The following is a 26908-nucleotide window of genomic DNA, read 5'->3' on the forward strand; positions in this document are numbered from 1 at the left end:
AAAATTAGGAACAGTACAAGGAAACAAAACCAAAAACATATTCAGTATTTTTATTTTTTAGCAGACAATTTATATACCTCCCCACCCTTTCCTTTAAGTTAGTGTGACAATTTTCCATAATAAACTACTTAAAGAGAAGCTTTGGTCAAGAATGGAATAAAATAGCAAAAACAAAAAACAAAACAGAAAACAACCTACATCACTTCTGCTTTAAAAAAACCAACACTTTCACCAATTATATTCAAACAAAAACACACACACAATAGTTGCGATACGTGTCTTCAGTGTTTCCTGGCAGCTGGCTCTCCGCACCAACATGCAAGTGGCGGGGCTGGAGTAGGTGCAGCTTGTCAGTTTGTCAGGCTGGACCTGGGAGGCTCACGCAGCTTCACATTATCCGAAGGCCCTGGATAGAAGACTCTAAGGTCTTGAAGGTGGCAGGAAGCACACAGATCATTACTGCGGACTGTCCATGCTGGTGGTCTCCCCAGGGCACTGCAGCCCCGCCCCCTCTGCTGAGGCACAGTCTCCTGCACCCTAGTCTGGCCCCACCTCATCTCTGGGACCCACGCTCCCAGGTCTCTGCCTTGTGGAGGCCCCAGGACAGCCCCTGCTGGCCCCACCATGCCATGCACTCTGTTCCACAGCCCCCGCCCACAGGCTCTGGGCATAGTCCTGTGCCTGCAGGGAACACATCTGTCTGTGTTACTGGCCCTTACTGGTGAGGGCCATCTGGAGCATGTCCCCTGCCTCTTCACCACACTCCAGATGCCTCAGTGGCAGCTACCCCTATGTTCAGGCAGCACAGCAGCCAGCCTGCTGCACAGCACCCAGCATATGCTCCAAGGTGGATGGGTAAACAGAACACTGCACTGGGACCTCCTGGCTTACGTGAGGACAAAAGGAGAGATGGGTGATATCCTGAGGGATCAAAGGATAAAGGGCAGAGCCTGCTGCCCAGGCGCAGCCGACCACACAGTGTTGCTGTGCCTGGGATGTAAAGCTCGTGAAGGTAGAACAGGGCGAGGGGAATGGGGCTTTTAGAGGAAGACAGTTTGCCCAGAGTATTCTGAAGGCTTTTCCATACTATGTGTTTGACCCAAGGAGGGGGAAAATCAAACATCATGGAAATGCACAGGCAGTAGCAAAATTCTATAAATATTTACCTTTTTGGAGACTAACACCCAGGAGAAATTAAATTCCCAGGATCACACACAGGAGCCATCCCCTCCCCCTCCCCCTGTTCCTCCTCCCTGGCCCCTCATCTCACCCACTGTCTACCTAATCCCCAAGGATGCACACAGTCCTCCTGGCTGTGTCCCTCACTGTCACAATGCCCTTCCATCTGGCTTTCTAAATCTCTTTCGAGTCCACAACCTCCTGGCCACTGCTGGGCTCACCTGTTCACTGGACTCAGCAGCCTCTGCCTAGAGCCACGGCTGTCAAGCCATCCGCACCTCACAGCCTGGTGCTTCTCTGCTTCAGCTCAGAACAGCTCCTAGCTCTCTGCAGACAAGGCCCAGCTTCCCCTTCCCGACTGTGCTGGCTCCTCTCTCTAGGTACAGCTTGGGCTTTTGTAGGACCCACACCACAACCCAAACCCTGGCAGTGCCTCGAACACAGCCCACACTCTGAGCACGCTGCTGCTCTTGTAGCTTTGACACTCACTGCAGCCCTGCCCCCGTGCACCTGGAAATGCAGATCAGGTACAGTCTCTCCCCTGTGGCGTGGGTGGTCCATGCACCCCCCAAATTCCTCAGTGTAGGAGAGGCACTGGCTTGTCTTCTTGGGCGGGCTCCACTGACCCCCACCTTCCACCAGACAAGCCCCTCAAGGCTCCTTCCCCTCAGCGTCCTCAGGGCCCAGCACAGGCCTGGCAGCCAGCAGGCACTTAGTGGATGTACAGAATTTTGGCACTGCCTGTGCATCTTCCTGATGCTTGATTTCCCACCTCCTTGGGTGAAACACATAGTATGGAAAAGCCTTGCGAAAACTCTCTAAAAGTTCCATTTCCCTTTCCCCCTGCCCCTTTTTACCTTCACGAGCGTTATGTCCTGGGCATGGCCACAATATTAGATTAATTTGTATAAACCATAAAAAGATATCTATATGATTAAAACCACTAGAGCTCAACTAAGAGCCCGTCATTCAGTCTGTCCTCAGTGAATAAAGGGGCGCCTGGAAGCATGGGCTCCATCACCCTGAGAGAATAATGGTTTTCTCCCAATGACTTTTAGGTTTCAAAGAGAACTATAGTTCAATGTACCATATTTCTGATGAGCACTGTATTTGAAATTTTGTTTTAAGAAATGAGAAATATCCTTCTCTAGGAAGAGTTTTAGCATAAACAGGACTTGCTCTGAAAAGTACACAATACCTTGAAATCCCAGATAGTCATGGCTCCATCAATGCCAGTAGTGCAAAATTTGCGACAATCTTGCTTGTCCACTTCATAGACAGACACTTGACTGAAAAAAAGCAAAAACAAGACAGTGTAAGGTATATGGTGAGGCAAGACTCAGAGAATAACAGTGTCTTAAGGAACTGAACCGGCAGCTACTGAATATTAAGTTGACCATCGATATTAGACTGCAGCAATCTGACCCAGAAAATACCCAAATGCATTTCCTTACTAGACGTCCAGAAAAGAGAAGACTGAAAAGAGGGAAGAGTCGAGAAGCTGCATTAGTTAGTGACATGGGGAAGCAGGACAGTCCAGGCCATGCAGCATGCGAACTGCCTGGGCGCAGGGCATGGGCAGGCCCACAGCAATGACTGAAATGGAAACCAGTTTTTAAAAAATAACTAGAGGCATCATGAAGCATGCCTGAAACATAACTGGCTCCAAAAAAAACCCAAATCACCCCCTGAGACAGAGAGGCATATAGGCCAAAACCTCTCCTTGCATTTGAGATTAATCATTATAAATGTTGGCAACATTCAGACACACCACAGGATTCCAACCAGGCAAAGCAGAGGGACAGATTAATGCAATAATTTGCCTTAGCCTGAAAAGCTTTAAAGAAATCAATTCCATAGCTTAGACAATATTTTTCTTTCTCCTCTGAAATGTCTAGAACATTCCTTCTAGGGAAAGAAATGGCAAACTAGAGCACATACTGTTTCTGTACAGCCTGTGAGCTGAGAATAGCTTTTACAATTTTAAATGGGGATAAAAAAATTTAGAGTATTATTTCATGACCTGAAAATTATGTGCATTTCAAATTTCAGTGTCCATAAAGTTTTACTGAAATCCATCCATGCTCATTTATTTACATGTTGTCCATGGCTGCGTGCATGCCATGATAGCAGAGTAGAGTAGCTGTGACGGAGATTGTATGGCCCCTCAGAGCTTTACTTTCTGATCCTTTATAGAAAAAGTACGCTGACCCCTTTGTTGTAAAGAGTTTAGTATCTGCAAATACAAGTAGACACGCCAATCTGTAAGGGTTTGTCTTTTTATTTTTAACCTAGAAGTCTCCAAGTAGAGAGCTGTTTCCTTCCTGATACATAGTCTGCATAGAAGCTGAAAAGAAATTCCTAAGAAATAATTTTGAAAGTCATTCAAGACACAGAAGCTTGATAAGCGTGGAGACCAGTGTGCTGTGCCTTCAAGTTCTTGCTTTTCAACAGCGTGCAGGCACTCTCAGCCCGCTTTAGATCCAGTGGCCCTTCCCACTGAACATGAGGAGAAGCACAACCTGCACTTAAAAACTCTCGCCAAGATAAGGGCTAGAGGTGTCCATTATTCATCCTGCCATCAGCACCGTGACACAGGTCTCTCAACACAGAAGGTCAGAAACAAAATCCTACGGTACCCAACTCTCAACACAATAATTCAAAAGATCAAGAATATATTGCCGTTTCTCCTCTAGATTAACAAGAAAAAAAATCTTTTTGGACAAAACACAGTTCTCACAGTTCTGCTCTCTGTTATAATCATATAAGCCTGATGAAAAATATATCAACAAGTGCCTCAGCTCCATCCTATTGATGCTAAGGGATCCTACCTCTCCAGTTGAATGATCTTACTTGTACACATTACCTGAAATCCATGGTTGGAATGACACCTAGAATTACCCTTTCAAACAGGTTACAACTAATCTTCCTGGTTCATAGCCAGAGGAACATGACATTCAGGAAGTTCTCCTTTTGTTCTTGGACCAAGTTTTAGAGAAAGCAAGCCCCATAAGAGGCCGCAGTGGCTCCAAGCCCTCATGCGGGCTGCCCTGTACCACCTGCACTTTGAAGGACAGAGTGACGGGTGGGGGTGGCTCACTCTCTGTCACACGATGAAAATAAGAGCCACAGTTGGAAAAAAACAGGCTTCTCACTGATGCTCTTGTTCCTGAAGAGATGTCTGGGCCCAGAGTGCACAGAGCTTTCATAGGGCCTCAGTCAAGGGAACAAAGGGGAAGAAAGGCATCTTGGTTACTTAAAAATTCTCTGCACATGGTCAGGGCCCTGGCTATAGGGGGTGCCCAGGGACTCAGATCCCAGTCCAGGGGCCCCAGGGGCGGGCTGGCACCTACGTGATGCTGTTCTGGTGCAGTGTCTCCAGGGCTGTATTGCGGTCCTCGGTCGTGGCCCTCTTGTCCATGTTGCGGAAGCGTTCCATGGCAGACATGTTGCGTTGGATGCTCTGTTTTGGAATGTCTAGCTTGGAGACGAAGGTCAAGCAGCCACGGTCATCGTAGTTAAAGAGCATTGGGCAGCAGTCGTGGCCCTGCAACCAGATACCAGTCAGCCCCGGAGGGTACATGGCCTGCCCACCAGCTCCCAGCTAGTGCCCAGCCACAGAGCACGCAGTGTTGCTGTTCTGGAGGACCGAACACAGAGTACTACAGGGAACAGTGCAGAGAGATACTCACAGCAGCTACAACGCTATTCTCCGAGACAAACGACACACTCAGGAGGGGCAGGAACTCAGTTTTCAGAGTTGAGACCCTGAACACAAGAACACTTGTTAAATGGAGATGAAATGGACACAGATGACAAAGGACCATTCTCCCAGGGACTCTGGCAATGTAAACGAGCACTCTTGTTTAAAGGCACTCCATGACCTAGACTTTCAGGAATCTCAAGCATGAGCCAGCCCTGAGGTAGCCTGCAGAAGCAGAGGCCTTTGGCCCTCTCTGGTCTGCGCTCCATCTGCTTCTGAGTCCCTCCCCATGACAAAATGGCCTATAGCGTGGTCACCAGCGAGCCCGCTCTTTCCTGTATCTGCCTTTGCTCCCATGTGCTGCCTCTGCTCCTGCTTATCCAAAGTCCACCCTAGTCTTTGAAGCTGTAATTTGATCACCTCCATGATGCTTTCCTTCAGCCTTCCTCCTCTGACCTAGAGTTCTTGCCGCTGCTGTCACTCGGGACAGACGCCTTCCTCTGTTACCTTCTCTGCGCCTGTGCTCACCATGGGCTCCCAGAGACACTGGGGAGAGCCTATTCTCGCTCCTCTGCCAGGCCCTGGGGTAGGAGCCAGGCCACTGATGAACAAGACAGTCTTAGCTAGCTGGGAGTTCACAGGCAAATGGGCCGGGGGTTTGTGTGTGTGTGTATGCGTCTACTAAGTAATCTGCTCCAGCACCTGGCCAAGTGGTTACACAGGTAGGGATGAGGGTCACAGAGCTTCACGCGAGAGATGATGCACTCTGAACCAACTAGGTCTCAGGAGACCTCTTTACCCAACACTGGTACTGGATGAAAGTCCGAACACCTCACCTTACGGACTTACTGTGGCACTCCTGGCTGTTACTATGTGAAGTATCTATGTTTGAGAAGGGGAAGGGGCAGGATTGGAAATGCTAAATAACAAATCAAGATAAGAACAGACAGGGGCTTATAATAAGCATATGCTAAGAGCTTATTATGTGCTACAATAAACTACACAAATCAAAGAACTGTGACATCAAAACATTATTGAATGACAAAAGGCAAATTACTGTACAAAATGTATACCATAATCCCATTTGTGGTAACAATGAAAAGGCAACAGAATTGCCTCTTATATGTACAGAAATCCTCTGGAAGACTACATCTATAATGGGGGAAGGGGTAAGAAAAGAAAAATTCAGTCCAGCTAGGGAAGGAAAATCCTCTCTGAAATGTCTCTTTGTTGTCACTGTGCAGCGCAGGCAGAATCACCGGGTGTGAGCGGTTCTTGGCATTGAGGTTGGCAAGTCAGGAAACCTTCAAAGGTACATTACTCTCAGCTGCCAATTTTCAGAAAAGGATCCACCAGGACAATAAAGACTCTTACGAGGAAAAGGATGCCAACATCTTTTCTCTTCCTCCAACACATGATGAGCAAATCCTCTCACGCTGGACCAGATGCCTACTGCTCTCCCCAAGGGCAGCAGGCAGCTCACTCACAAGCGAGGCATCACATTCAAGTTCTTCCAGCAGCCGCAAGAGGAACTGCCATCGACGGGTTAAGTATTACTGAATGGAGCCCAAGTTCATGGAGTCATTGTTCACTGCCTACCCAGAACAAGAATTTATCTCCTATTTAAGGCCAGTAGATGGCATTTATGTATCGTGAGAGATTCACAGTAATAGACCAATGACTTGAAGGAACTCTTTCCAGTAGCAAACCAGGGGGCTTTCAAAGGAATCACTATTTCCATTAAGAAGTGTTCCCAGAATTGAAACCTAACTCTTTAAAATTTGCTCAAATGGAAAATCTACACATGTGTCTGTAACTTTAAAGGTAGCCTTGCAGCTCTGGGTGGGATCTGTCCACCCCTGTCCTGCACTGATGCCCAGGCAAGGGCAGCCTTAGCCGAGTTCACGAGAGGTCACCCCGAGCCCAAACTCCACCCGAAGGCAATACTCACTGCACGCTTTTAGAGGCATCGGCGACGGACACGGTGCTGTCGTGGCTGACCCAAGCCAGGCGGCTCCCGCTGGCAGAGAAGCTGACCCCATGTACCCAGCCACCAGTGCCACTGCCACCAAATTCTGACATCAGCTGACCAAAAGGCATCTTGCTGCCCCACGGCGTACTGGCTGGTTTTTCATCTACTTCTTTAATGTAGGCAGAAAATACTCTGTAGTTTAAGGGGCAATGAAAGAAAAAGTGTATGAAAATATATGTATATTGAAATAGGCCACAGGCAGCTCCATAGGTGTCCCAGAATGCCCATAATGACTCATAAAACATGACTCATATAAAGCCAAACACGATGGGCAAGTTCAGATGTACCAACCTCTTAGGATACAGAATGATCCTCAGGGCTGCTTGCAAGCTGATTGAAGTTTGGCAAATTTATATTCAATCAATGGATCATCACAGAGGGTTTAGGAGGAGTCAGGCACTGCTCTGGGGGCACAGTTCTAGAAGTCATGAGCATGAAGCCCTCTCTCCGGAGAGCACAGGCTGGGCGAGAAGCACGCTGTCCCGGTCCTCCCTGGCCTGCGGCAAACCTTGCTAAAGGAGCCCAGCAGCCCTTCCAGTCTACTTCGGCCTCAGTATCCAGGGGCCTGCATAGCTGAATGGTTGGGAACAGGGGACTGTCTGCCGCCCTGCCATAAACCTACAGCACTAACCCACCTACAGACAGGGACTTCCAGAGAGAATGCCAAGGCAGGCCAGTGAGAAAAGCTTACAGGCTCTCCCTGCAGCGTTAGCTGGAGGGCTGGGCCCACTGTCTGGCCTCTGGGTACAATCTGGGCTGAAGGCAGGTCCTTTACAGCCTGGGGTCATCAGCCTCCTTCTCTAATTCTATGAAGCTGTGTGTGGATGTTTGACCCAGATTTGGGAAGCAGAAAGGATAACAAACAGCTGGGAATCTCTCCTTATAGTTCCCTCTGCCCTCCAATGCTGTTTCTACTTTGTACAGCTTCTCTTCAAAAACTTTTGAACCTAAAGACTCCCTGAACGATGCTGGGTACATTCCCTCCAAAGTGCAGTGGCAGCCGCGCTGGAAGGGTAGGGTGCTGGAGGTGAAGGGCACGAGTTACGTGTGCAAAGGGCACAAGTTACGTATGCGTTAGAGGATGTGACCTGAGAATCGCCGTGCTCTACATCAGTGTCAGGATGGCTCCTGCTTGAGTTACCGGGAGCCAGCCAAGAACGGTGGCTCTCAGCCAACTCAAGTGTGTGAACGGAACAGACCCACACCCACAGGACCACAAGTCAAAGCAGTTTATTTCTGGAAATTTATGTTAACAAAAGAATTGTAACCTGTCTTCACAACCAGATGTTTTGACACAGCCTGATGATGGTATGGATCACTTAGTTCCATTTTCAAAGGTAGCTAGAATGACTGGATAACACATCACATACAAAACTGAAAATATGAAAAAAAAATCTAAAGAATGCTTATGTATTTTTAATGTTATACTGGTTCTTCAGCAGAAGAACCACACTTTTCCCAAAAAGTGCTCTGATGCTACTGCACTCCCAATGCACAGCCAAATTCCTTCACACATCTTAAAAAGAAAAATAGCAACCCCAAATAAAGAACCCTGGGGCAAGGGAAACAAAAGCAAAAATGAACAAATGAAAAGCTTCTGTACAGCAAAGGACACCACCAATAGAACAAAAAGGTATCCTACAGTATGGGATAATATATTCATAAATGACAGATTCGATAAAGGGCTGACATCCAAAATATATAAAGAGCTCATGCACCTCAACAAACAAAAAGAAAACAATCCAATTAAAAAATGGGCAGAGGAGCTGAATAGACAGTTCTCTAAAGAAGAAATTCAGATAGCCAACAGATACATGAAAAGATGCTCCACATCGCTAATCATCAGAGAAATGAAAATTAAAACCACAATGAGATATCACCTAACACCAGTTAGGATGGCCAACATCCAAAAGACAAACAACAACAAATGTTGGTGAGGTTGTGGAGAAAAGGGAACCCTCCTACACTGCTGGTGGGAATGTAAATCAGTTCAACCATTGTGGAAAGCAGTATGGAGATTCCTCAAAATGCTCAAAATAGAAACACCATTTGACCCAGGAATTCCACTTCTAGGAATTTACCCTAAGAATGTAGCAGCCCAGTTTGAAACAGACAGATACACCCCTATGTTTATCACAGCACTATTTACAATAGCCAAGAAACGGAAGCAACCTAAATGTCCATCAGTAGATGAATGGATAAAGAAGATGTAGTATGTATACACAATGGAATATTATTCAGCCATAAGAAGAAAACATTTTCAACAACATGGATGGAGCTAGAGGGTATTATGCTCAGTGAAATAAGCCAGGTGGAGAAAGACAAGTACCAAATGATTTCACTCATATATGGAGTATAAGAACAAAGAAAAACTGAAGGAACAAAACAGCAGCACAATCACAGAACCCAAGAATGGACTAACAGTTACCAAAGGGAAAGGGAAAGGGACTGGGGAGGATGGGTGGGAAGGGATGGATAAGGGCAGGGAAAAAGAAAGGGGGCATGACGATTAGCATGTGTGACGGGGGGGTAAGGGGAGGGCTGTGCAACACAGAGAAGGCAAGTAGTGATTCTACAGCATCTTACTATGCTGATGGACAGTGACTGTAATGGGGTTTGTGGGGGGGACTTGGTGAAGGGGGAAGCCTAGTAAACATAATGTTCTTCATGTAAAAATATATATATATATATATCATTTGGGGGGAAAACAGAGGTATTGAAAAATAAATAGGAAAAGAAAATGCAAAAAAACAAAACAAAACCCTGGGGTATTCTCAGATATAAATCACTAGCCAGGTTTTCTGGAAATTCTCCACATAGCCTAGTAAGGAAAGATGCATCCCATCTTCCAACCCACCACAGAGCCAACAGGAAGCAACATTTACTGGCTTTTCTTTTGGCTAAGGAGAAAAATGCCTTCTTGATTCGAACAATTTTAAAAAGCAATTACACTGTATGACCCTTAAAGCTCTTAGCAAAGTGGCTAAGTGTTTCTTCTAGCCTCAAGCTAATGACAAAAGCTTTTAACTGAAAAGGAGCTGCACTATAACAGCCCTGCAGTGCGCTGTTCAGCTATGTTTTGTTAATCTTTGTTTCTCTCTGGAATTTGCCAAGACTGCTGCCTGGGTCATCAAATGGGAAATACTGTAGTAGGGGAGCAGGAGAGAGCAGGAAACCTCCACTCTAAACCCCGGATGTTCTGCCTGAGGGAAACTTCCTGGCTGCCATGGGGCTCCCTCCCAGTGCCCCTCCAAGGCCACTTCTTTCCATCTCAATAATTTATGTGGTTTTAGCTCTTTTCCTAGATGATAAGCTCCTTTCATCTCTAAGGGCTTGCCGTGCCTAGCATAGAACCTGGGAGATAAAAGGAACCTTAAAGTATCTGTTGAAAGATGAACAATGAACAGCTCAAGCCTGTCTGCCAACTCTCATTTGTTCCCACCTGCATTTGAAATCGCACGATCCTGCTGCCAGCAAGACATTGTTGGGGTGCCAGTCCAAGCTGAGCACTGTGGAGCGAATTGGCTTTTTAATGTGCTTGCTTACCCACCTGCAAAAGGAAAAATCCATTTCAGTTTATCCACACATCAAGTAGTGGTCCCCAGGTGACCTACTGTGTGTCAGGCCAACACACCTCCGCAGGGTTCCTACGCAGCTACGCGTCTCCTGCCAGAGAAGGTACACTTCTAGAGGACAGAAGGAACCAGAGCCAGCAGAGGTCCTTTCTATTCTCCCATCTTTCAGGCTTTGACGTTCAGAGCGGCTGGTTCTGTACTTTCCTGCTACCAGGGGGATCCTCCTTAGTAAATGTGTTTACGGATTAACTCTGGTACTGTCCATAGAGTTTCTGATTACATGTGACTTTAACCTTTGAAGTAAAAATTGAGGTCTGAAATTACTTGAATTTCTAACTCTGAATACTCAGTGATTTACTTCATTTTGGGGGAGGGTTTGGTTTGTAAGATGACTTAGCTTTCTATCTCCATAGAGCTACAAATTCTTTTTTATTTTTTTTCACAGAGAATTACAGCTAAGAAATCAGCAGACCCTCTTGTTGGAGGGTTTAACTTATTCTCTAGAGCCACCCAAAAAGTTTATGTTTCTAAGATCAGTTATTATTCTAGCTTGACTAATTTAATTTCTGCCCCTAAACTGCAGCTTAAAAACCAATCATATTTTGCTGTTCAAGAGCTCAGAGACTTAATATCAAGCCAAACAGCTTTCTTTGAATGTTAAATTACTTCTCTATAGAATGTTTTTTTTAGGACTCTAAAATTTCATTCTGAAAAAATAGGCGTATTCTGACTTGTTTTATAATGCAGTTATTTTAAATGAAAGGCTTTTGGAGGTTGTTTTAAAGCACTCACATCATACCAATAAAATACTGTTCCATAGCTGAGAAACTCCCCTGAACATACAGCTTGTTCAAATGACAATATTTTGTACTACAGTAAAGCCCAATTTGCCTATATTTGAGACTTCTTTTCAACAAATAAAAAATGTCAACAATCACTGAGGTTGAAGGTTTATCTAGGAAGAAAAGCTGTTTATCATTTGTTCATTACACTGAGCCTTCTAAATTATTTTTGGCAGGCAACGTTTTGCCCACCCTATTAAAAGAAAAATGCATGTCTTAAATTCATAATTCAATCTTGTTGCAAATTCACTTTCTTTTCGAAGGATAAAACTTTCTGAGATTTTACTTAATTACAAAACGTAGATGGTAATCCCTTCCTTTCACTGTTTCAGCAGAAACTGTAACACTAAACAAACAATGTGTACTTTGCTATTTTTACTGCAAACACAAACACTGCCAGTTTCATACTAAATGATAATTCCATGTTGATAGGTATTTACCACCCTTTCCGAATGCATGCCAGACAGAATAGACTCCTTTTCTTATCAGAGCAAGCAGGAAGGAGTAGTTAAAATAAGACTTGGCCATAAAATAAATCTGCTATTTTGAGTGGCTCAGCTGCAAGTGATTTATAAAAAAAGGTAATACAGGCTGATTATATTTCTAAGATTCTAGTCAATTTTTACTTCAACAGCTTAAACAAACAAAAACGTTATACCAAGACACAGATTTGGTTAACAAACTTTAAAGAAAGGAGACCACTGTTACCTGTAAGAATCCTAGATATTTTAAGTGGATAAAGATAGAGAAGGGAAACAGTTATTCCCCAGGGTACTGGAAATCTTTCAAGTTTATAATTTATGTATCAGAGTAAGTAAACAGCAATCTGGACAGTAGAGTGAGAAAAGTAACAGCTTCTTAAAGAACAAACAAGTTAGGAGAGCAGGACATGGAAACTCTAACTATGTTAATATGGTAAAGATGCCAGATTTGACTCCATGGGCATGTAAGGAGGGAAAATGTCCAGAGACAAGGGAGAATTCCAGAGGGAAAAAAATCTCTAGACGAGGAAAAACTGAAGTTATTGTTAAGTCTTCCCCCAGTGCCTCAAAACATCACCAGTAACACAGTGGTCCAAATGCATGATTCTGCAGAGATAAAAAATGTTCAGATGTTGCTCACCAGTCATTTTCAGACTCAAAGTAACAAACAGAAATGAGTCGTGCTCCACTTCCCACTGCAAATTTGTTCTCTAGTGGGGACCACTTGACAAAAGTGGCTGCACGGTTAATTCTCAGGATCACCAGGGTTGGCTTCCAGACACCATCTTTCTGACTCCAGACGTAGGCATTGCGGTCTGCCCCACAAGTGACGATGCGGTCGCTCTTGGGAGCCCAGTCAATACCTGCAAGTGAGACACGGTGTCACCTGCTTTGCCCGGCCAGTGACCGACTGCATGGCACAGGCAGGAGGGCTGGCACGGTGGGGCTTGAAGTGGGCTTGGTGCCTTCCTGCCCAGCCTTTCTGTCCCCCATCATGGTCCTCACCACCTCACACACAGAGGTGAGGAAGTCTCTCTGCAAATTGGGGTACTAAGGGTCCTCCATGAGGCCAGGTAGAACACAAATGTTTTATAATGCTGTTTTGTAATCGTGGAGGTTACAAAACCAAGTAAACGCATTCTTTCCACCCCTTCACAGGCTTCGTAAGAGATCTGGTCATAAAACCTTTCCTTCCCTCTTTTATTAGATTTCTTTTTTCTTCCCTCTTTATTAGACTTTTTTCTGAAAACACCTTTATTCATTCATTAACAGATCTCATTCCATATTTGCTGTATACATTCAAATAAAACAACATACATGGTAAATAACCTTCAGGATATATAGGGGAAAATATAAATTGTGAGGTCACTATCATTTAAACTAACCTAAATAACTTCTCTATATGATACAGTTTCCATGAAAGCATCCTTGAATTATCTTTGGATCTAAACTAGGAAGAGACCTAAATATATATCTGAATGTAGGTTTTTTTCTTATTTGACCAGACTTCTACTTATTTGGTGCGTCTGTGAAGGATCCCAAGTCAACGTCAGTTTGTTATATACCAAGAGTAAAATCTGCTATGACTTAGTCATTTTATAGTTATCTGATGAGGTATTTTCTATAAATATAATTTTAAAGGTATAGAAATATTACTAATAAGCTTTTATTTTATAGGTATATCCCCCTAAATTAATCATTAACATTCTTAACACATACATGGAAAAAAGTAAGATGAATATCAATCAAAGTCTCTATTATTCACAAGTCACTGTGACTTTAGTAGCATGAAGAGTTTATTCATTCACCGACAGGAATAGTCAGCTCAATTATTTGTACCAATGAGGGGAAAAAGATATGGGGAGTATATTCTAAGTGATATGTATTTTGATTGTAAGTCTATTCATTACAAGGTAATTTTGCAGCCCTCTTTATTAGATTTAAAATTTATTTTTAATTACAAACGCAATCTCCACACTTTGTTATAAGACAGACATCACAAAGGGACACGCAGAATGCCCTGTTCTCCACGTCCCTCCCTGAAAATGATATTACTATTACGGCAAACATTTTCTCCTGCTTTTTATAAATTCATGGTGGTTATACATTATATCAGACCATTGATCTTAGCACAATTATCCAAAATATCCCATTGTTGAATGTTTTGTTAGTTTCCAATCATTTATTAGAATAGACAAAATTGGAATAAATGTTCAAGCACCTATTTGCTCTGATTAAAATGATCTTTGATAAATCCCCAGAAGTGTGATGCAAAATACTTATTTTTTATGAATGCTTTGTTTTCCTAACTTGATTACAAGCTTCTTGACAATAGGAATCAAATCTCTGAAACTACTGTGATGGGTAGATCTTGGGTGGCCCCATGACACGGCATATTCATGCCTCCATGTGACTCCCTCCCCATCTGTGTGGCGCTTCTAACCCATGGAGTGCTGTAAGGGTGGTAAGATATAACGATCAGTGTCCAAGGTGACATGGGAGGGTGGGGCTCCTCTTGCTGGAAACTCTCATGCTGTTTCTCCGCTGACGGCTTTGAAGAAGCAAGCTGCCACCAATCCTGCAGCTGCAAGGAAATCAACTCTACCACCAATAACCTGAAAGAGCTTGGAAGTGGATCCTTCCTTGGTTGAGCCTCTGATAAGAACTCATACCCGGCTGAAACCTTGCTTATAGCTTGTCATATTCTTCAGAGAGGTCCCAGATAAGCCATGCCCAGACTCTTGACCCACAAAAACTGTGAGTTAATCAGTGTATTTTGGTTTAAGCTGCTAAGTTTCTAGTATCTGTTACACAGCAACAGAAAGCCAACCCATCCTCTAATCCAGAATACTGCCTTGTAATGAGCAAGCTCAGTGATGTTGTGATGATTTGACAATCTAAAGTTTCACCCCCTTTTCCCTATGACTACCACCCTGATTAAATACATGTGTGTTTTATAAGAGTTCCTGTGGTGCTTAAGCATGAAGGACTTAAAAAAAATCAACAGATGCTTATTCTCTAAGAAAAACACAAGAGCTGTCTTCTGCTTGGTTTTACAGTTCTAAGTCTGCTTCTGTAGCTGAAACTTTCATTTGAATACAGAAGCTGTAAAACCAGATAGAGCCTCAAATATTTTAGGTGGCATTAGCTTTTAAATCTTTTTAAACACATACTTGTTAAAGAGCAATGAGAAGCACAAATAATCAGTAAAAGGCAAGTTCTTGTCTCTTCCTAATTTAATTTTGCATCTTTTTTCTGTTTTCCTGCTATCAAAAGACTTTAAAGGAAAAGACTCAAGCATCTATCCTGTGTTTCCTGTACTAACTACATCTCAGGGGAGCCAAACAGTAAAGGTAAGCACCACTTTTATAAATGTATTCCAGCTAACAGAGAAGAAATAATAGATTTAGAATGTAACCATGTTGCAGCCACTATGAAGTTAATGGGCACTGATCATCAACAGTTGCTAATATCACAGAAAGAATGACAACTAGACATTATGTGCCCCCTTGATGAAAGAATCTACCACCACCTAACTTTCCATTAGCAATTTACAGGAAATACAGAAGACAGAGAAATATGTAAAGTACCATGGGCTTTCAATCAGTAAAACGTACGTTCTCGAAAACACCTCCTCAAAGACAAACAACATGATTTCTCAATTTTTTAAACAAATAAATTGCAACGGAAAAGAAAAAGAGAAGGAACCTATAAACAAAATAGAACAAAAGACCTGAACTATATCAACTAGTCACAATCATGTGTGCACCCTATAGGATCCCCATTAAAACCAACTATTGGTTATTATAAAAAAAAAAGTTCTTACATTTTTGACATGCAAACTGACATATGAAATGATACAATGTCTGGAATGTGTTTCCAAATAATACCAGAAGGAGGAAAGTGAGCTGGGAACAAGGTTGGCTGTGAGTTGATAATTGATGCATCTGAATGATGGATTTATATAGGGGCTCATTACATTATTCTGCCTTTTTATGTTATCTGTTTAAAACTGTACATAGTAAAATGTTTTTTAAAAAGAGACAGTGATCACTTAACACAGAAAAATAAACTCAGAGAGAAAAACCCTAAAACTCTGATATCCCTTTGATGTTTGCCTTACCCTGTAGTGCTGGCCAGTCTTTTCTTCCAGTAAGCTTCAGAAGATAACTTTTTTCTCTATAGTTAGAACTTTATGAGAAAATACCTTTGATCCTTGATCTCTTGCCATATACTTGTATTTAAATTTTTCCAACAAGTTTTTTTTCAGATCTAAAAAAATGTCACTTAAGCATTTGGACAGAAAACAGGCCAAAGTTCAAAAGATTCCAAGAGAGAAGCAGGGGAGAAAAAAAGATGTAACTAAATATTTCACTCTTTTGGTTATTTGATCTTTTTATCTTAGCTCCTTCTCATTTAAAAGTTATTTCCCAATGCTAAAATTCCAATTTAAAATATGAGTGCTCTTATTTTTAGGCCATAAGGCCATGGGTAAAGGAACTTAAATAGGCCAAACCTAATAGAAATAAAGTTGTGGGAAAGCAATAGCAACAAAAATAGAAGTGATACGTTATGTCTTTGTGCCTGCTGGGTTATACAGTCAGCTGGCTCCCCGTGCACACGAGCATCACAAACAAGTCCCTCCTAAATGTGAGATGGGATGGTCACCAGGGTTTGTTGGGAAAGACAATGTAGAGAGTGCAGAGGGTCAAACGTGGTTTTTCTCTCATTTGGGGGAAGAATATCTTTAAGCTAATCAGTGAATTAGGGAATTAGAGGCAAAATTCCAGGGTCCAATAAAAAAAACTTCACTAGCAGTCCCTTTGCTACCCACTTAAGTGCAAATGTCACTGTCAGGAAAAAGCAAACCTGAGACTGCAGTGAGAAGTTTGTGATTGGAAAGCTGGATCAACTCTGTTAGAAAACAGGATAGAAAAGAGACTATACTAGTAAGGCTCAAAGAAAGGAGTTCTTTGTGAACACAGGAATACATGAATTTTTTTGTTTTTGTTTTTTTTACATAGCCAGATATGACTTAACAGCAAAGCAATACATTGTCTTGAAATTTGGTATAAGAATTTGGTTCACTAAATTCTGAAAACCACTGTAAAAATTCTCTGCTTTTGCCTCTTCCTTCTCCTTTGACACTTGCTTAATAAAACTCAGCACTGGTCTGCTGGCCACCTCTATCTATTCAGGAGAGTTTTTGTCAGAGACAAAAGTTAATGTATACTCAGTAATCTGCCTCAGAGCCAAAGCTTTAAGACCCAGTCTTCTACAAATCAACAAGAAAAAGACAAAAACTCAATGGAAAAATGGTCAGGAATTATGAACAGTAAAGTCGCAAAAGAGAAAATCCAGAAGGCTAGTAAACATCTGAAAATATGCTCAACCTTTCTGCTAAGCAGGAAAATGCAACCCACAGAGACACTGCCTTCCATTCATCAGTTTGACCACTTGAAGGACACACAAGGTGTGGGAGAATAAGCACCCCACACAGCTAGAGGGACGTGGGCGATGGGATGATGCCTAAGCTGAAAATGTGCACACACTGTGGCACAAGTCTACCACAGATGAGCATTCACATATGCACAAACAATATGCACAGGTGATGCTGGATTTAGCGTCTCAATGTAACAAGAAAAAGCCAGAAACAATCTCAAGTCCTCCAATGGAGAAAGAGTAAATAAATGAGGTCTAAAATGTGAAACAGTAGTTCAAAGGAATAAGCCTGACCTAGACACACCAACAGAGAGTTCAGAAACTATGTAGAGTGCAAAAGCAAGCTGTAGCAGAGGCATGATATGGAGCCATTCATGTAGCATCATTAAAACCACTAGCCAATAGTCCTAAGGGTGGCTTGGGTATACACATGTGTGTGAGAGGCTTAAAAATGAACTGGGACACGGTCATACCAAATTAGACTACTTCCTGGGGACAGGAGTAGGACTAGTGCTGAGAGGGGATGTTACCATTATCTGGAATAATCTTCACTATTGTTAAACCTTTGTTTCCTAAATGTTCTTGCACAGGAAAAGAGATACATAGCTGTTGATTCTGGGTGTTGGGAATTTGGGCTTTCCTTATATTACTCTGTGTCCTTTTTAATATTTTGGAATGTCTTCTGTGCCCCAAAAACTGACAGGAAGCCTGGAAGACTTTGTGCTCCCTCAGCAGCCGGGAATACTGCATGTGGTACCTTCCCACACCGCTGATGTCCTGCCTAGTGTGTCGGCCCCCGTGCTTCATCTCCTGACATACAGCACTAGGACATCAGTCCCTGGAGTACGTAGAGCACTGGGTACCCACTGGGCTAAAGGAAACACTTACTAATTGAGATCACCATTACGACTGTCTCCAGTTTTCTAAAGAAAACTCAGTAAATGGCTAAACTTTAAATATTATGGCTGACTTACGTTAATTAAATTTAATTAAAGGCTCTTTAATTAAATACAAGAGGGCTACATTTGGAAATACCACACATAAGCTCACAGTTATCTTCTTTACCTGTGATGTGTCCATTGTGCTCCTTGAGTTCATGAGCTTTCACCCACTGGCTCCCATTCTTCTTATAGATGTGGACTTCATGATTATTGGGGCTAAGGGCAATCTCTGGGGAAAAAAGTCAATGGTTAATACCTAAACTTGAGATTGTCACCAAAAAAGGGGAATGTTACTGTTGGCATTAAAAAAGAATTGAAGGAAGGAACAGGAAAAGTGTTTCAAAAGAATGGTTCCCAATATTCACCCCTGAAGAATTCTTTCTACTATTTTTACCTCTCCTTGGACGCTGTTATTTTTAAATGTTTTATAGAAAAACTAAATTTAAAAATTCATTTTATCAGAGACATATACAACTGTCAAAGATTCTAACCATTTAGAAATAAACAATGCTGCTATATTTAGCTGACATACTTGTAGCTCACAGTAAGGATATTTGACATTTTACTTCACTTATTATACATCAATAGTGATAAATATTTAATTTGTTAGAATTCCTCAAACACTGAAAAAAGCTCATAGGTTCTCATTATTGCTATCATGGACCCAGGATGCAACCACTAGTTTATCCAAAACACTTGATTCTGCTGGTAAAATGTATCAAAAATTTCCTTTATAAAGCCAATATAAATCACAAAATAAAGTTCTGTTTTTAAGAGAAACCTCTTGGACTAATCTGAAATATTAAGAATATACATATGTATGATGGATTTTAAAAACTTAAATATTGATTTTTTTCCCCTTTCTAGTTCATCCATTTGAAAAAAAAAACCATTGATTTCTTAAAATTAAAATTAGGATCTATGATGCAAACTTTAGGCCAATCATTCCCCCTTCTGTTTTATCACCTTTCCTCCCCTCCTTAGGAAAGCTACATCTGTTTTACAGGTGAAACTGTGGAACTAGATAAATATTTAGCTCTAAAATCCTAAGATTTTAAGTTATTTCTGGAAACCAGTTACATTTTTCTCTAAATTTCTAAGATGCCTACAGGGATTTCAAAAGCCAAATCCAAATTTAAACCTGGAAAATAACATAAACTTCAAGTTATAATGTGACATAACAAAAAATTTGACTTAGTATATTGAATTTATCAAATAGTTTAACTGAGGACAATAACTTGCACCTCTTTTAAAAATAATTGGAAATATACCAAAAACTTATTTTTAGATGGGAAAGTAGAGACAAGAGATGTAGGAAACTCAGTTATGAAGCTGAGATGATCATGCAACAGCAGCTCTAGGTTCACCACCCTGCCAAGTTACATATTTTGAAATACACAATAGAGATGCTTGTATCTAGGTTGTCTCTCTGCCCAGCAGTAACTTGGGAGTGTACTGTTTATATACCAAGGATTTAAGTAAAAGAGTGAACCATATCTGAACTGTTTTAAAAAAGAAAGTGAATCTATAGATTAAAAGCAATCCTACCAAAATCCCGGCTGGTTGCTTTGCAGAAATTAGTAAGTTGATTCTAAAATTCATATGGAAATGCAAGGGACCCAGAAGAGTCAAAACAATCTTAAGAAAGAAGTATAAAGTTGGAACTCACACTTTCCAATTTCAAAACTTATTACAAAGCTACAGGAATCAAGACAGTGTGGTCCTGGCATTAGGATAAAGATCAATGAAATTGGATTAAAGAGTCCAATAAACCTTCACATTTACAGTCAATTGATTATTGATGAGGATGCCAAAATAATTCAATGGGAATAGAATAGTCTTCAACAAATGGTGTTGTGACAACTGGGTATCTACAAGTAAAAGGATGAAGCTGGGCCCCTACCTCCCAACTTATACAAAAACTAACTTAAAATGGATCCAAGACCTAAATGTAAGAGCTAAAACTATAAGACTCTTCAAAGGAAACATAGTTACACATCTTTGTGACCTTGAATTAGGCAACAGTTTCTTAGATACAACAGTAACTTGCATTTCTATTAAAAATGATTAGAAATACTCCAATTATCTGTTGCATAAGCAACAAAATAAACAAGTATTTTGGACTTTTTCAAAATTAAGAACTTTTGTGCTTCAAAGAACACCATCAAGAAAATAAAAAAGACAACCCACAGACTGGGAGAAGATTTTGTAAACCATATATCTGATAAGGGACCTGTATCCAGAATATATAAAGAACTCTTACAACTCAACAATAAAAAGACAGCTAAACCAATTTTAAAAATGGGCAAAAGATCTGAAAAGACATTTCTCCAAAGATATACAAATAGCCAATAAGTATGTGAAAAGATGCTTAATATCATTAGTCATCAGGGAAATGCAAATCAAAACTATAATGTGATAGTACTTTATACTCACTAGCATAGTGATAGGAGGCTATTATAACAAAGACAGATAATAACAAGTGTTGATGAGTATGTGGAGAAGTTGGAGCACTCATACAGTACTATTGAGAATGTAAAATGGTGTGGCCACTTTGGAAAATTGTCTGGCAGTTCCTCAAAATGCTCAACATAGATACCATATGATCTAGCAGTTCAACTCCTAGGTATATACTCAAGAAGTGAAAACGTGTGCACATAAAAACTTGTATGTAGCAAGTCTGGTGATACACACCAAGTGCTGTGTCAAAGGCCAAGATAGAAAACAGACTGTGATATGGTCCCTACATTGTAGGCGTTCAGTCCGGCAGGGGAGAAAAAGACAAAAAACAACTCGTATGTGAATGTTCATGGCAGCATTATTCACAATTAGCCAAAAAGGGGAATATCCACCAACTGAAGAATAAACAAAATACGGTATGTCTATACAATATTGTTCAGCCATACAAAGGAATAGAAGTACTGATATATGCTACAATGTGGATGAACCTTGAAAACATTATTCTCAGATGTAAAAAGCCACATATTTTATGATTCCATTGATATAAAATGTTCAGAATAGGCAAATCCATGGAGACAGAAAGTAGATTAGTAGGTGCCTAGGACTGAAAGTTTTGAAGAAAACTGGGAGTGACTGCTAATGGGTATAGAGCTTCTTTCTGGAATGATGCAAAATTCTGAAACTAGAGAGTGGTGATTCTGCATAACTCTGGGACCATACTAAAACCTGCTGAACTGAATAAAAGACAGTGAATATAATTTAACTTTTTAAAGTAACTCATGGACAAAATACTACACTTCTGTTTTTTTTAATGTTTTTTGCCTCTTCCTTGTCATCCTGTTACTCTGCTTGTTGTTCTGTGCCTACTTCTAAGAATCTTGTCCATCCCTTTCTAGTTTGCTGGAGCTAGAAAACTAGAAACTCAAGCTTATTACAAATAACACAGTAAATGCTAGTTGATGCTGCTCTCAGTGCCTCAGGAGTAACCGTATGTCTTGTAACAGCTTATTTCTAGGTCCTGGTAAGCTGACTAAATGCTGAATGAGTGTGGTGTTATTGCACAATTATTTCATACACTGGGCTCTTAGGGCAGTACAAGGTGTCTGTCGTCCAAGCAATGCTGCAGAAAAAGAAGTGTACGAGGAGCCAGAAGGCAAGGTGCTTACCAATGGCAATGACACTGGCTTGGTGTGCAGCCGCTGGGAAGTCTTTCAAACACCTGAGGCCTTGGTTTCTCCATCTGTAAGCCAAAGGGCTGACCTAGTTCCCTTCTGAGTCTATGTCTATGTCCTTTCATAAGTGACACTGAAGTAAGTGATCCCTGAAAGTGCCTTCATCTGAAAGTATCACAGGCACTGAAGTAAAAGGGCCAAGTTAAGAGCAGACTTACGGGTACGATCCCTGTTCCAGGCATGACAGGTGATTGGCTCAAGTAAAAACTGATGCAGGGCCATTATTATTAGTGTTTTCCAAGGATAGAAAGCTGCAAAAGGCAACAGAAAAAAAAATTAAAAAATGGCAGGCAACCCATATTTAAGTTGTCTGGAGATCAATAAAACAGCATTCTCCCATTAAGAAAGAATCAATCACAATGTTTAAATATGACTGGCATTGTAACTACCAATGCATAATTCAGTCTGTCAAGCATCACAGAGGGGCCCTAAAACCATGGTTTAATGATTGTTGGGGTATAGGATACTCACAGTCTTGAATTATCATCCCACAAACTACTTACTAATTATAAAGAGAAAAAACATGCCTTTATGGTAAAAAGAAAATCTGGCAGTCACCTCCTTAACCAAATAATCAAACTTAGAATCACAGATAGTGAAACAATCCAATCTGATGGGCCTCCTAATGGATGGCAAGAAGTGCCCATCATCGCTTTTAAATGGCAACCAATGAATTTACCATCCAGCCCAGAATAATTTTAAGCAAGTGAAAAGGGGCACTCTAAATAATTATGCTGTACAAGTCACAGGACTACTGTGGAGAAACCTGGTAATATGGCCAAGCTACCTATGAGGTATCTATGCCAAACATATTTACCCTAAATCCAATCAAGATCCAGACCAAATTTCCAGTTTACAGGAAATGAAGGGGGATGCGATGAGTTAAATAACACAAAGGGAAATAAACTGTTACAATTGGCCTGGACTACTCAAAGAAGGCAAGGGGGTTGGGGCAGGGTTGAGGAAGCACTGTTCTAGATTTAAAAACTATGAAAACCAAACTTAGTAAGTGAAACTTGATTGTAATCTGTATTTTAAAAATAGCCATAAAAGATGTATTTTGTACAATAAGGAAAATCTGATTTTGGACTACATTATTACATAACTGTATGGTATTATTGTCAATTTCTTAACTATGATAATGGCTTGCCATTAGATAGGAGAATGCCCTGTTAGGAGATAAACATGACAGTGTTTAGGGATGAAGTGCCATGATGTCTTCTGTAACTTATTTTCAATCATTCAGGACAAGCAAATATGTAAAGAGTAAATGGGGCAAAAATTTAATAACTGGTGAATCTAGGCAGAGTATGCAGGGTTTGTTGTATTACTCTTTAAACATTTTATTGTAACTAATGAAAAGCAGGGATCTGTGAAACATCATTAAATTAAAAATCAAATACAATTCTGTTTTGTACCCAAACCTAGACCCACTAAAGCAGCAACCATTACCTGAAATAGGAGAAATTGTTCAAAAAGCAGCCAGCCCTGGCACCCCTACCATCCCTTTTTCATTGCTCTCCTAGCTCTCCTAACACGCTGAAGTTTCAATACACTTCAGGACAAGTCATGTTAATCATAGGGTGGAGACTGAAATGTGAGATAGGAAGCTGATGCAAACACGAAATGAATGGAAGGGCCACCAGAAGGTTGTGAAGTGAACAATGAAGTTCAGCAGATAGAGCAGAAACCAATCTCAGTGGAAAGCAGAAGACATGTCTCTGCTGTTGTAAAGAAACCCAAGGGTCAGAAAGAGAAAAGTGCACCCTTAAATAAAACGTCTGATATCTTGAACTGGCAGAGAGAAATGTCAGTGTTTCACATTCTATTCTGAGTCAAGGTATTTTGGTCATTAATCTTTTACTTTTATGTGTTCTAGAAAGCAAACTGCAACTCACAAATGAAGAAAAACCCATTAACTGGAAATTTTAAACACTTAAAAAAAATAAATTCAAATGAGACCACTTAATTTGTTTTTTTAAAAAATAAACTTCCAGATAATTATGCTCACTGCATAATTTTCTGGTATCAAAATGTTCACCCATCACAAAAGGATTGATTCATAGTTACTCAAAATAACACATTTGTGTCACAGATATCTCCTTAAGTACAAGCAATTTAGTTCAAAAGCCACACTATATAGGTACACTTGTTAAATGAAACAAAACTGATCTGCAAGTTAATAGTATGTGAATATCTACATGTAATAAAAGCACATATTTCATATACAGTTAAAAAAGAACAGTTGCAGACAAAGGCTTTCTCATTCTTTAACTCATTTTTATCAGCAATGTAGCAAAGCCTTCAAAAGATGTAAACATTTACACATTGGCATAATTACTCCCAAAATTGCATTGCTAAGTTCATTCAAGTTCCCTATGTGGACATACAGTCGGACCTGTACTTTTTTTATAACCATGTGGTTAAGTCTCTTGGGCAAGACAACACTCAACATTTGTCAAATTTATAAGGCACCCAGGGAACACAGCCTGTATTCATCAAACTCACTGAATGCAGAATAAAAGCTTGAATTTTGTACCAAGAAAAAGATACCTTCTGTCATAGGATAATAATTACCATTTCGAAAGTCTGATTCATATTTAAGTGAAATCTGAAAATCTTTGTCTTAGCAAGGGTAGAGAGAAGAAAAAGAGACAGGCAAAAAGGTGGTGACATTAAATTTATTGAGTTTCTAATGATGACCTTTTATTGTCCAGCACTGAGAGAATGATTTATAGCATAGTCTGATTCCAGGAACTCCCTGCACCTCCCAACTCCTTTTTTGAACCTATCACTTTGAATACAGTTATTCTGATGTTTGGTTAGCAATGGGCTCTGAAGCCAATGGCGCCTAGTTTGAACCCTGGCTTTGACACATACTAGCTATGAGACCCAGGCAGATCACCCAGTATCTCTAAATCTCATTTTTTGCATGTCAAATGGACACATCAGAAGGCTGACATCTCAAGGCTGTTGGCAGGAAGCAGTAACATGTGAAAAAGCCCAAAACAGATACTCAGTAAGTTAGTTCCCATTCTTCCTTGACCCAAGGCTTTTGAATCATCCCTAGAAGTACACACCAGTTAGTCTATCTGAACTTGGAAATGTCTACATATGCTTTAAATTCTTGGCCCTGGAGCTTTAAAGTATTTTGTACACTGGGAATTTCAGTTCCCTGTTGAGGGTTAATTTTCAAGACTGTGATTCACCCAGTTTCTAGTTGCATGATTACTCAACCCAGCAATACCAGGTATTCCAACAAGGTCACCACACCCTCCACAGCGTCCAAAGACAAGGTTCCGATACCAGGCACCTCACCAGCAGACCTTTTATGCAGAATTTGTATCAGCATAGGATTAGTTAACTAGATCAAAATACTGCTACTCTCCCTCCAAGCAGGAGTTTTAATATTCCAAGGTGATCTCCTCCTTTATTTTTAAAATTAAAGTATCATTGATATACAAACTTATGATGGTTTCACATACACAACACAGCGGTTCAACATTCACCCATATTAGACAATCCCCTCCTTTAACTGTGATAAGTAGATAAAGTAACCTTGGAAGGTACCCTAATATTTTGTGGTAAGAAACAGCCAGTTACACCCACTTCCTAACAGAGCAGAAACACCCTCCTGATTGATCTCTCCTCTTTTCTTTTCTTTTACCTAAAAATGCCAGGGCCTCCTCTAAACCAAAAAGTTAGATAAAATTGATGAAAGAGGGCAGAACTAGTATAATTTAGTAATTTAGGCAATGAATTGAGGTAAAAAAAGTAGGTTAGCATTTCCTTCAGGTTCCAAAGGCACAGTATGACAACAGATGGCTTTATAACTCAAGGATTCTAAGCTACAATTTATTAAGTCCTGCCATGTTCCCAACAGTGTAGTCAAGTACCAGGTTGGGGCCAGAAACAAATAAATCTGCTACTTTTCTGGTCCTCAAATCTCGGGGTGGGGGTAGGGGGGTAGGAAATTACAAGCACAGAATGTCCAAAAGCAGCAATAATACCTAATATTTACTGAGCACCTACTCGGGGCCAGGAATTATTCCTAAAAATTTATGCAAATAAACTCAGTTAGTCCTCAGAAAAGTCCTAAGAATCGTCTTGCTGCAGATGAGCAAACGGGGCCTCAAAGAAGCCACCTTTCCAGGGCCACCTAATGAAGTGACGGTGCCAGGATTAGAATTTTGGCATCCCTACTGGAGGGTTGAACACGAAAAGTCGCTACATAAAAGGTTCCACGGAGCGATCGGAGGCGAATACGGGCAATTCTGACTTAGGGGAAAACGGCTCGAGCAGGGGAAATCTTAAAAGAACTCGGGGACAGGTTTTTCCCGAGCTCAGGAGGCCTCCCCATCCCCAACAACTGAAGGGCTGGGGGCTGCGCTAGGCTGGAGACAAACATCCCATGGCGCCTACTGTATGCAGGGACCTATTCTAAGTACTAAAGAAAAAAATGTTCCTAGTGACATTTGATTAGGGGGAGATCGTCTGTTTATCAAAATTTTACAGATCGTGACAAACGCCCACTAATACAAGTGGAAATGGGGCTATGGAAGTGCAGAAGGGGCCGTTAATTCTGGCACCGGAGGAAGCTCGGAGTTCCAAGGTCTTTGAGAGAAGCAACCTGTGCGCGCGGAGACAGCAGGGGCTCGGCGGAACCCCAAGAAGAACAGGGATCTCCCCTGCAGAGGCCGGGCAAGGAGACCGCCGCCCCTTAGCCTCCGGGCCCCGAGGCCCAAGTCCCTGCCTGATCGCCCCCACGGGCTCAAGCCCTGTGCGAGGCCGACCCCGTGGAGGCCGGCAAGGCCAGAAGCTCACCCCTGCCGCTCCTTACCTGGGATCGGGGCGGTCCGGACAGGCTCGGAGCGGAGAATTCGCGGACTCTGGTCAGTCGACGCGAACAGGCTCCGGCGGGCGCGGGCGAGGACCGAGGCCCAGAGGGAGCGGCTGACATATCCCGGAAATGGCCACGGCGCCTGCGCAGCACGGTTGCGCGGGCTATCTGCGCACGCGC

General features: G+C 41.6%; 1 protein-coding gene and 1 long non-coding RNA gene across 3 annotated transcripts in view; one reads left to right on the top strand and one right to left on the bottom strand.

Annotated features, from left to right (window-relative positions):
- LOC118972354 (uncharacterized) overlaps nt 1-18314 on the top strand; it is a 29541-nt gene extending 11227 nt beyond the window's left edge. Inside the window, exons 2-3 of the long non-coding RNA XR_005061275.2 lie at nt 15090-15166; nt 17959-18314. This is a non-coding gene — a long non-coding RNA (uncharacterized lncRNA). The remainder of the gene's footprint in view (nt 1-15089; nt 15167-17958) is intronic.
- On the bottom strand, nt 36-26870 carry ARPC1A (actin related protein 2/3 complex subunit 1A). 2 transcript variants are annotated; one of them, XM_017670077.3, is made up of 10 exons: nt 26729-26870; nt 22047-22139; nt 18321-18425; nt 12454-12676; nt 10357-10464; nt 6834-7046; nt 4872-4947; nt 4533-4726; nt 2378-2468; nt 36-406 (listed from the first exon to the last, which is right to left on the bottom strand). In XM_017670077.3, exons 2-10 carry the CDS (start codon nt 22108-22110, stop codon nt 389-391), a joined length of 1092 nt encoding a protein of 363 aa, XP_017525566.1. In that variant the 5' UTR covers nt 22111-22139; nt 26729-26870; the 3' UTR covers nt 36-388. The 2 variants fall into 2 exon arrangements, with proteins under 2 accessions (XP_017525566.1, XP_017525567.1); XM_017670078.3 differs by having other exon boundaries at nt 36-427; nt 26729-26869.
- Between the last annotated feature and the right edge of the window lie 38 nt (nt 26871-26908).

This window comes from Manis javanica, chromosome 10 (assembly GCF_040802235.1).
Source record: "Manis javanica isolate MJ-LG chromosome 10, MJ_LKY, whole genome shotgun sequence".
Taxonomy (NCBI): domain Eukaryota; kingdom Metazoa; phylum Chordata; class Mammalia; order Pholidota; family Manidae; genus Manis; species Manis javanica.